Source organism: Rutilus rutilus, assembly GCF_951802725.1.
Source record: "Rutilus rutilus genome assembly, chromosome: 19".
Classification (NCBI taxonomy): domain Eukaryota; kingdom Metazoa; phylum Chordata; class Actinopteri; order Cypriniformes; family Leuciscidae; genus Rutilus; species Rutilus rutilus.
This window is the reverse complement of record NC_140232.1, coordinates 30851266-30863175: the sequence shown is the minus strand read 5'-3', so window position 1 is coordinate 30863175 and position 11910 is coordinate 30851266. Positions and strand designations below refer to the sequence as shown.

Below are 11910 nucleotides of genomic sequence, written 5' to 3'. Positions count from 1 at the left end.
TCAGTCAAAAGACTCATGCAAGCTTGACAGACCAAGATAAAAGGCAAAATGGAAAAATGACACCTTGTGAATATCAAGACCTTACTCCTTTTTTCTTTTCAGAATCTCTGGAGCTGATCGCCACAGCGGCAGAACATTCAAACGCTGCCATCAGGAAAATGGTGAGTGGATTTCAGATGAACCACGGCACCACAGATCAACACCACACTCCAACTGGGGTGAAAACCAGCACTGCCACTTAACATCCCTTTGTAATTAAGCATGGTCGCCTCTTTAATGTGCAGTCTGTTTTAGAAAGTCTCTCATTTGAAGCTGTTAATTGCCTATGTTTTTTTATGTTCTTCATTTTGAGACATGAGATACCTCCCTCCCTGTGGAACTGACCCAAACAGACAATAGCTGTGTTTCCATACACCTATTTTAATGCGAATTTTGGGATATCGCATAAAAAAAAACACTGTATGGAAATGCCAAGATATGCATACATTCTAAAAATGTGCATAAAAACAGTATTCGCTCAATTGAGGTGGATAATTTTTTATTCGATAAGTCAACATGGAAACACATTTACAGAATACATCCCCAATGTGCAATAAATATTATACTGTAAGAGGCAAAGAGGATGTCTGAAAGAGGCTACTATACTGTAATATAATTCATAACACATACACAACTAATTGGTTAGCTAGCACAGATTGTAATCTGAAAACATCCCATATTAGAAAGATTTACATCAGATTCAAGTTACCAATACTTTTATTCAAGATTTACATTATAAAAGTCTCAATTTCAATCACCACATCAACTCAGAACAAATGGTATCAGTCCAGTTTCTCGCTTTAACTCATCTCAACTCAACTTTTATTTATAAAGCACTTTCAAAACCATTAGAATGGACCAAAGTGCTGTCCATGAGTAATCAATAACTCTAAAATGCATACAAACATTAAGTTACATTAAAACAGGACACAAGAGAATCAAACAACAAATCACATGACCTCGACAGAGGATGTGATTGGAGAAGTAGACTAACTAGCATCTCAGATGTTGGTTTGGTCATTCTGAAATGCCTGAGCCAAAGTCTGTCATCAAAGTAATTTGGTTTAACTCCCTCCCAGAAGTGTATCACATGATTGCTTTCCCAAACACCAGGCATCCGAACGCAAGATAACATGACAGCACGTTCTGAGACGCAAGTCATTTATAATGTATGAAAAAAGAGACACAGTGGCTTCCCGATAGCAGCGACTTCCATTTTATCACTGATATTTTGCGGCAATTTCCCAGAAAGTGATGATTTCGCAAAGGTTTTTATGCGATGCGAAGTTAAATTCGTAACTTTGGATGGAAACATAGCTACTGTCGAATTTGATCAGCTTGGATGCTCACTGCAAATGAATGATAAATGTCTCTACAAACGTGTGAATGTTTTGTCTCTCAGGAGCGCATGAGAAAGCTGTTGAAGGTGTACGAGTTGCTCGGTGGAGAAGAGGACATCGTTAACCCGACTAATGAGCTCATTAAAGAGGGACACATCCTGAAACTGTCAGCTAAAAATGGGACATCACAGGATCGATACCTCATTCTGGTGAGTCAAACATGCCAAAGCTGTTTCACTAGTTGAGCTAAACATACTGTAAATGATTCCTCAAAATGATTTCTTTCTGTAAATGTAGTAAATGTAGTTCTTTGGTCAATCATGCATGTTTAACGTTGTTCTCCTCTCTCTGAAGTTCAATGACCGGTTGTTGTACTGCGTCCCTAAACTGAGGCTGATAGGACAGAAATTTGGAGTGAGAGCGAGGATTGATGTCGACGGCATGGAGGTTTCGACGTGTTTTTATCTTGTTTACAGTGTCATGTTCACAATAAATCTGCTGTTATCAAACGGTGGATTCACTCTGCATTGTTTCACAGCTGAAGGAGACCAGCAGCATGAACGTCCCACGAACCTTTCTGGTATCCGGAAAACAACGTTCGCTTGAACTGCAAGCAAGGTACGGCTTAGGGAATGTGCTTCATCTGCTTAAAAAATCAAATCTGAGGTTGATTGACAACCACAGAAATGTTGTCCGAGCTTTTGGGGATTAGGAGAAAATACCCGAGAAAAGCATACGAGCCATTGAAAAACAAGAGAAATATGTGCGGCTTTTGGGATTTTACAATGTTTGTCGTTTTCATTTTCACCAGGACGGAAGAAGAGAAGAGAGATTGGATTCAGGTAATCTTTTCTCCTCCCGCACGTCACATCGCAGGTTCTCACATCTCTCCACCATAACTCTCCCGCTTACATTTTTCTCATCTTTTCTTTCTTGCTCACTTTCTCACAGGCAATCCAGGCCACTATACAGAGACACGAACAGACGCTCGAGACGTTCCGTATGCTCAACTGCTCGTTCCGGGAGGAGGACTTCACTCCTCCCAACTCTCCAGTTAGTTTTGATTTCATCACTCGCAGTGTTGTTATTGTCAACTAAATCTAAAATGGCACAAAAATGTATCTGAAATAAAGTGTAAATATTGGATGTAAAACTTAAAAAACTAGAAATAGAAATAGAATAGAATAGAAATGTTGCCACCAAAACTAAAACAAAAATTTCTAAAAGCTAATTATAAATATTAAACTATAAGTGACAGCAAAAGCACATAACAAAATTACTAAAACTGTAAATAAAAAAAATATTAATAAATACTATAATAGTATATGAATAATACTATACGTTTAGGGGGTCCAGGGACCTCTAGGGGGTCAAGAGAAAAATATTGTAAATAAATGAATACAATTTCTAAATATAATACATTTTAACATCTTACATTTTTTACATTTTAAATCATTTTATTATGCTTTTCTAAACACCGGTTGTAAATCATGAGATTAATCAAATGTTTTTATTTTTATAATGTGAAGTACAACATGTTCCTGGTCAACATCTTTGTTGATCCTGGAACAACATTCCGATCAACTAATCGGATTTGAGGGACAAGTTTACAGTTCATGTCAAGTTTAGGCTTACAACCAGGGTTAGGTGCTTCTACATCAGTGTTATTCACTATCAGTTCCCACTGATTTTAGGGATAACTTATGTGTAGGGTTAGGTTTAGGGGTAGGGATATAGATATAGATATGGTTAGGACAACATTTTCAGAATATGTTGATCCAGGAACATGTCCTACTTGGCAAATCAGGATGACTAGATAATATAAAAAGTGTATTACTACACTTATACTATTATATACTACTAAATAATAATATATTAAATCCCAGATAATAGTTCATAATATGTTAATATGTTCCACAAATGGGTCTTTATGCATAAAAATATATAGCTGCCTTTATATATTAGGAAGGGTATTATATCCCTCACAAAGGGTTTGCCATATTTGGGGCTCTGTGGCATCAAAAGTTTTAAAAATCCCAGATCTATGTGAATAAATGCATAATACAGTGTCCCCAATGAGCCTTTTGATGCTCAAGTCACACTTAAATATGCATGAATGTCATTGCATTAGTTAACAAAATTTCAAATCAAGTGGCAAAACTTCAAAGCAAACCTCTTTAAAGAAGACACTTGCTCTAATGCAATGGCTTTTAGGTGTGGGTTAGGTGTGTGAATACTTAATGCAGCCACTGCAGAATTCTCTGATCGTGTTTTGCTTTCAGAATTGCACAGAGCTTGGAAAGAGAGCGCCCACTCCAATCCGGGAGAAAGAGGTCACACTGTGCATGAAGTGTCAGGAGCCTTTTAACTCTATTACCAAAAGACGGCATCACTGCAAAGCCTGCGGACACGTACGTTACACAGCACCATAACTCTGTAAGTCCACATGCTCCTGATGCAGTGGGCTGACGTGGGTCTTGATTTCAGGTGGTGTGTGGAAAGTGTTCGGAGTTCCGCGCCCGTTTGTTGTACGATAACAACCGAGCCAACCGTGTGTGTATAGACTGCTACACCATGCTAGTGGGAGTGCCGCCCTCTCCTGCCAGTCTGAGCAACAGCACACAGAGACGTCGCTCCATTCTAGAGGTAAAGTAAAGGTCACGCTCTAAATGGGCACTTCTTTAAGGAAATAGCAGTGCTTGCAAAGAAGAAGTGTTAATGCTTTAGGTAAACCTAAGGTACTGGTCAAAAGTTTGGGATCATTAACATTTTTTTATGTTTTCGAAACAAGTCTCTTATGCGCACCAAAGCTGTGTTTATTTGATCAAAAATACAGTTAAAACAGTAATATTGTGAAATATTATTAAAAATTGTAAAATTGTATTTCAGTATATATGTCATTTATTCCTGTAATGCAAAGCTGAATTTTCAGCATCATTAACTCCAGTCTTCAGTGTCACATGATCCTTCAGAAATCATCCTAATATGGTGATTTGCTGCTCAAGAAACATTTCTTATTATAATCATTCATTTTTTTATGTTTTTATTTTTGCTGCTTAATATTTTTGTGTAAATGGTGATACACTACCATTTAAAAGTTTGGGGGTAAGTAAGGTATTTAAATGAATACTTTTATTCAGCAAGGACGCATTAAATTAAAGTCCAACTGAAATCAAAATTGACCCTATTTACTTTGTTAGCGCATATTACTAGTCTTGTGATGAAAAATTTATCCGTGCAAGTTAATACACAGAAAAAAATTGTTTGCCGTCGTAATCTTTAATCAAAGTCTGAAAAGTTACTTCCGGTCTGGAATGGCGTTCCTTCTCTGATGACGTAGGTTTGACGGCTTGGGTTGGGAAACGCTTAACCACTCCCCTCAAACCGTTAGTCTGTTATGAGCAGAGATGGAGAGGAGGAGCGCTAGAGTAAAACCCTGCCCTCTGTTCAATATTCCTTTTCACTGGGAAATATGTCACAACACTGGAGAAAAGTCGTTTGCAACTTCCGGTTCACGGGGACTTTAAGATCAAAATGCTACGGACATTTTTTATTTCATATAAATGGTGTTCTTTTGATCATTTTATTAATAAAAGATTAATTAAAAAAATTATCACGGTTTCCACAAAAATATTAAGCAGCAAAAACCAACACTGATAATAATTTAAAAAAATGACTAAATAATTGAGCTCCAATAATAATTGATAATAAATGAGCACCAAATCAGAATATTAGAATGATTTCTGAAGGATCATGTTACACTGAAAACTTTGCTTTGCACTGGAATAAATGAAATTGTAATATTTCACTGTATTACTGTTTTACTGTATTTGATCAAATAAATGCAGCCTTAGTGAGTATAAGAGACCTCTTTCAAAAACATTTTAAAAATTATTCCAAACTTTTGACTGGTAGTATAGCTATATGGCTAAATAGATGCAAGAAAGGAGAAGACAAGACTATGAAAAATATGAAAAGTACTAGTTGTTGACTAGTAGAAATGACAGTAACTGTAACTTGTTCTCCCCCTCGTACAGAAACAGGCCTCAGTGGCGGCTGAGAACAGTGTGCTGTGTAGTTTCCTACATCATATGGAGAAGGGAAGCGGCCGTGGATGGCAGAAGGCCTGGTTCGTCATCCCTGAAAATGAACCACTGGTGCTGTATATCTATGGTGCTCCACAGGTAAGTCTGCAGTAACCAACCCACAGGTTTATGCACATCTATTATGAAAATGTGTGTAACTGTAAAATACGGATGTGGTTTCTTATTTTTTTATTTTTTGCATTTACGAGAAGAATATTAACCGCCATGACTGCATGTACACCTGGATTATCATTTTCATGCCTGATGTGTCCTGCACAGAAGCAAAGGACTTCATACTCACCTGTCAATCAACCATTCTGTTAAAACAAAGGTTTTGAACTTTGCCTGTTCCATGTGGATTTTAAAGAAATGACCCATATAATCAAAAGGTTTGGAAAAGCCTAAATATATACATTACCAATCAGAAGTTTGGGGTCACTAAGATTTTTAAAAAACTTTTATTCAGCAAGGATGCATTAACTTGATCAAAGATGAGAAACATGCATTTCTAATGTTACAAAAGATTTCTATTTCAAATAAATGCGGTTCTTTTGAGCTTTCTATTCAAAAGAAGCCTGAAAAATGTTTCATGGTTTTTTCACAAAAATATGAAGCAGCACAACTGTTTTCAACAACTGTTTACTTGAGCAACAAAGGAAGGATCATGTGACACTGAAGATGGGAGTTATGATGCTGAAAATCCAGCTTTGTCATTGCAGAAATGAATTATATTTGAAAATAAGAGTTATTTGGAATTGTAATAACATTTGACAATATTAATGTTTTTACTGTATTTTTGAACAAATAAATACAGCCTTCGTGAGCAGAAGAGACTCTTTCTAAAACATTAAAAATCTTACCAACCCTAAACTTTTAAACAGTAGTGAACATGCACAAGACATCACAGAATTTGCTTGACGTCAGCATGAAATTTGGTCACACACGGTCACAGGAGGTTTGGCGTGCATGTTACTACCAGGAGATCTGTCTTTCGATCAGATTTCCCCAGACAGATGTTAACACCAGGTGTAAACAAGGCCTTAGTGTGCATTCCATGACTAATGTACACAGTGATCCGTTAATGGTTCACTCGGGAAGTATTGATCTTATCTTCTGTTTTTCTCTCTCCATACGCACAGGATGTCAAAGCTCAGCGCAGTATTCCCCTCATCGGATTCGAGGTGTCACTACCTGAATCGAGTGACCGTCTAGAACGTCGCTTCGCCTTCAAAATGAGCCAGAGTCATTTGACCGTTTACTTCAGTGCCGACTGTGAGGAACTGCAGCGACGTTGGATGGAGGTTTTGTCGAGAGCCGGCAGGGGTGAGGAGTTGCAGTCGAATGGTCCGATTTCCGAAGCCCTTGAAGAGGAAGGGGAGGAGACAGTACCTACAGGAGAAAGCACATGATTGGCTGAAAAATATGATATAATTTTGCACACACAAACTGTACAAATGTGACCACAGCGACAGGATATGATAGACAAAACACACACATACAGACACACACACACACTCACACACATATACCTTCTTACACACATCTGTATTAATTGTCAGTTGTAAGTTGCATGAAATATCTACAGGTACGTTTCTCTGTCTATTGCTCATCTTGTGTGAGTGACCAGTGTTTGGAACAATCTGACAAAAGCGTGCACACTTTAAAGACGACTTATCAGAGGACAAGCGATTACGTTCATCAACTCTTTCGGTCGCTAGCAGTTTCTTTGCTGAATCGACTGTTCTAGTTGTGAAGTGGTTTCTCGACTGATGCTTCTAAGGGTGTGTTCACACTTGGCAGGTTTGGTTCGATTAAAACGAACTCTGGTGCGATTGCTCTGTCGGTTCAGTTGAATGAGTGTGAACGCTACCATCTGAACCCTGGTGACACCAAACAAGCTGAAAAGATGAGTCTCTTGTCCGCTTCCAAACGAACTCTGGTGCGGTTCGACTGAAATACGAACGCCAGACGGACCGAAGACATCTAACCGAACCAAAAACAGGACACGATGTCACGAGATGTGCCCCTAAAACAGACTTTTTTCCTCGTCAAAGATGCTATGATGCCCATTACAGTTTGGCACAGGCGTCGGAAACGTCGTCGCCTTGCAGCACATCTTCGTTTGAGAGTGTAACGGAAGAATTCCTGGTGCTGTTTTGACTCCTTTATACATTTTTATAAACCCTTTGTGAGTTCTCAGCTGGTAAAAAATACCAATCATATGAACGCACATACAATGAGCCATTTAGTCTTACACACAGCATTGTTTTCAGCAAAATATTCATCATAAAAGCCTTTTTTTTTTTTTATCTTTAGCTTCGTTGTTAAAAATGACAGTGTGAATGCTTAGAGAACCAAGTCTAAATGTGTCATTTTCTTTTTGGTCCGAACCAAGAGAACCGAACTACAAGTGTGAACACACCCTGACTCGATATGGATCACACTTGGTATAGCGAAGTGAGACAGTTTGTCAGTATGGCGAGGTGGCATGAATGTTTGGCCTGGTTTTGTGAAAAGTTTAGGTGACACAGAGAGTCTACAGTAAAATACCCTAGTTTACATAACCAGAAGCAGGATGGAATGACCGATTTTGTTGAATTTAAATAAGCAAAGCAACTACGAATCCGGCCAATATTTATGGCAATAATCTGCTTGGTAAGAGGATCAAATCCTGGATTTCAGATTTCGATTACATATTAGAACATTGGCTATTGCAGTCAGCAGTGAATTGTGACAGGATTGGACACATGAAATGTTGTTTAGCTATGCAAGCCTGTGTTTATCTCTGAAACGTAGTGTGGTAATCAGCAGGAATATTTATTAAGCAGGTTCTAACCACTCAGAAACAACAGAAATATGTGCTTCCTGTTGACTCCATGGTCCTTCAGCTCAGAGAACACCACCAAATGTACTCTGCCACCTAGTGGGCGCTCATCATAACGCTCTAGGAGTGAGTGTCAGGAAACCTGTCAAGAACATGTCAGCCCAATTTTATTTTGCATAAAGTAAATGAAGCTTGTTTTAATGACCATTAAGATTTTTGTCGCATTGTTACGTTACTGTAATGTAAAATAAAATAAATTATATATTTAAATAGTAAATTATTTATAGTGTAGTATTATATGTTGTACTGTCTGTAATTTATGCTGATTTAAATAAAAGTTACAGTAATGAGAATAATGGGAATTATAATGAAAACAATGTCACAGTCTTAATGGTCCTAAAAATAAGCCGAGTTTTTCTTTTAAACAAAATAAAATCGACTTATTCGACCTGGACATGTTTATCGGTTTCTGAGAAGGAAAAACGTGTGTAAAAAGGAATTGACAGGGCTCTCCCTACAGGATAACTGAGATTTATCCTGTTGTCTGAGTGTGCATGAGTGATTTTATGAATGCAGAGGTGTTGTGAGATTTGATAAGATTGTAGGTCATGAGGGTTTGTATGAATCGGGCTAGTTTTTATCATTGAAAACTCAATGATATCCCTGCCTTATTTAGAGGGGCTTTTGATAAATATAGAATATATATAAATAAAAAACAAGGTACAAGTTTTGATGAGGATATCAACCGTTTTCAACCGTGTTGTATTTGTGTATGAAAAGTGCAAAAGATTTAAGGACGAGTTCATTTGTAAATATAACTTATTCCTCTGGGCCCAGTTTTGTGGGTTAGGTATTGTCGACGAGCTTTGGTGTTTGATCTTCGTTATGTGCAGTTTTAAATGGACTTCTGAGCATTGTGGTAAATTCCAGGTCAAGAAAAGCTTAAGACAAGTTCTCATTTTACCACTTATTCCAGAGGTAGATATTCAGTGTTTTAGAAAGAGCTTCATTTTCTTTTCCTCTTTTGAATCCAGTTTCCAAAATGTATTTGCCAATGTGAACTCATGATGACTCATTGAGAACTGCTTTTAACTCTTTGTGTTTGATATTGCTTTAATCTGGCTCTTTGTTGTCAAAGACATCGCTCGATTAAAAGTAAAGGTGAACCAGTCGGTGTGTTTCAGTCCGCCAGCCTGTCTGCTGTTTCCTTCCTCAAGGTGCAAGAGAGGACTGTTGATGCCAGTGCATGGTTTGGGAGCACTGATGGCTTTGGGACAGGGCTGCGTGTGTTAACTTCCATATGTTTACGACTTGTACTGGTCATTTCCCAGATCCTCAGTTGAGCCTGCCCGTCACTCACGCTTACGCACACACATTCATCTTCCTGCTTCTCTCAGTATTATTGTTCTTGATATCCTGCCTTACTGATATTTTGCAACCCTGTGCTTATTGTTTTTCACAATTGCTTTTTGCCAAAGTATACTGCAGAAAATGTCTATTAGATATTGAAATGTCTTTTTTTGTGTCACATTTGTATGTTTTTTTTTACTTTTCTTTTTTTTATACCAATATTTATTGTCTTTTTTACTCCTTGAGGTAATTGTAGTGAGGGTGGTATAACTCTGCGGTGAACCAAAAGATGAACACTACCAAAATACAAAGGAAAAACACTACCATTAACATTTGGGAGAATTTATAAGTTATTTGTTCTGTTTGCTCTTAAGTATGTTTTAGTCCCACACTTATAGAAAGTTTTGATCTTTTAACTGAAGTCATTTCTATTCTTCATTCCGCAGTCCACAAAATGTATTTGTAAACTGTTATTTTGAAGGGATATAATATAGAATACAGATGTAATTCTCTGTAATCTCACAAAATTAATACGTTTTAATACATTCTTCAAAAAAAGATGGAGGTTGAAATACACTGTAGTTAATTTTAGGATATCTGAACAATCGTGCATTTTTAAGCAAAGTTATCAGAACAATCTCATGTCTTTGATCTGACGTTAAGTGTCGTGTACAGAAATAGAGGTGCTATTTTATTGTTTGATCAAGGGAACAGCTTTGTGTTTTTAAAGAAATTACATGATATGATCAGGAATTCTGTGTACATGAATGAACAGGCTATATAATCAGAGTTTCTAGTGTTTAATATGGAGGAATAACACAGTGGTACTTGAAGGATTATTCTGTGTGGCAAAATCTGAGCAAGAATCATTTGGGAGAAACCATTACATTAAATGTATATATTATATATGCCCAAATCTGCATACCAAAAGACTCCATGAATAGCACAGTCTGATGATGATGATGTAATCTGTTACTACATCTGGATTTTTGACTTGAGTGTTTTAATCTTGTTCATTTTTATAATCTAGTACCAAATTCCATTTTGCCATGAGGAGGAGTACTTTGTTACACGCCAAACTTTTAAAACCTATTTATTGTAAACCAGCCTTTGGACGAGCAGGTTTCTTTTATATGGACATGTACAATGGAAGCTAAAGAGAGAAATGTTGAGGCATGGATGATTGTTTTGCTCATAAATGCTAATGATTACCTGCCTAGTGATGATCTACCATTCCCTCTCTTCTGCTGTCTGGCATCATCACAGCATGCCAAACCCGAGGAATTGAAACGAGCGCCTCCTGACCCGTTACAGGTTTTTTTTTTTTTTTTGCTGCCTCTTCATGTTGTGCACGTCTGCAACAAATCAGCAGAGAGGGATTTGTAAAACATTGCCAGATAGCCCTATAGCTGATCTTCTCAAGGACAGTAAACACCGTGTTACTTTGCTCAGAAACACTCTCTCAGAAAACCAAGAAATGGCTGCATTATGAGCTTTGATGTTTTATTTTCAAGCCTATATGCCAAACCATCACACTATATGGCACAAGTATACATGCTTTTGTGTTCCCTCATGAAACCTGGTTTATTGTACACGTTATAATATGGGAATTGCTGTTATTTCAAGTTATACTATTATTATTATTGTTGATTAAATTAGTGGCAGGCCACTGGGTACCATTGTATGTTAATATCCCAATGAAATCTGTGCAAGATCATGAAAATGTTTATGAAATAAAGTAATAAAAGAACAAATGTCGTTCATTTATTTGATCCAAATTCTGTGTTTTATTTCAGTTTGTAGATTTTAATGTCTTACTAGATGTAGGTATGTTCAAAAGGCACTTTACTTCAATAGGGTGGGATCCAAACCATAGAACAAAAGGTTACAACATCTGAGGATCGAGGAACAGGCCAAAAATGACCATTTTAAAGAGAAGATACATTTGTAATTTAAACTAGCTATATAATAGGTTATCAAACATTTCTAATAGGTCTTACAAAAACACATGATTTGTGAAATGAAATCACAGCGGTTTCATTTAATCGTCAGCATTTGTTTAAAATTAATATTCTTTTCATTTGAACACGACACCACAAAGGGACATAGAGGTTCATAATCTAAAGGATGACGAAATAGTTTGTAATGTTATATCAAAGGATGACCTAACTTTGAAGTAAACAAGTATTCTATCGTTCGTCTATTGGCTAATGTCAGTGAAGTCCCGCCCTGCTGCACAGCTATTGGCCCGCTCGTCTGTCTGTCAAGCCTC

General features: G+C 37.2%; 1 protein-coding gene across 5 annotated transcripts in view; it reads left to right on the top strand.

The window, feature by feature from the left end:
• Positions 1 to 7016, top strand: part of fgd1 (FYVE, RhoGEF and PH domain containing 1) — a 45703-nt gene extending 38687 nt beyond the window's left edge. For all 5 annotated transcript variants that reach the window (XM_084389364.1, XM_084389365.1, XM_084389366.1 and 2 more), the window contains 10 exons: positions 103 to 161; positions 1442 to 1588; positions 1734 to 1826; positions 1918 to 1997; positions 2191 to 2221; positions 2331 to 2432; positions 3662 to 3790; positions 3867 to 4025; positions 5417 to 5563; positions 6604 to 7016. In XM_084389364.1, coding sequence (XP_084245490.1) covers positions 103 to 161; positions 1442 to 1588; positions 1734 to 1826; positions 1918 to 1997; positions 2191 to 2221; positions 2331 to 2432; positions 3662 to 3790; positions 3867 to 4025; positions 5417 to 5563; positions 6604 to 6873 — 1217 coding nt within the window. In that variant the 3' untranslated portion in view covers positions 6874 to 7016. The remainder of the gene's footprint in view (positions 1 to 102; positions 162 to 1441; positions 1589 to 1733; positions 1827 to 1917; positions 1998 to 2190; positions 2222 to 2330; positions 2433 to 3661; positions 3791 to 3866; positions 4026 to 5416; positions 5564 to 6603) is intronic.
• The last annotated feature ends 4894 nt before the right edge of the window (positions 7017 to 11910 follow it).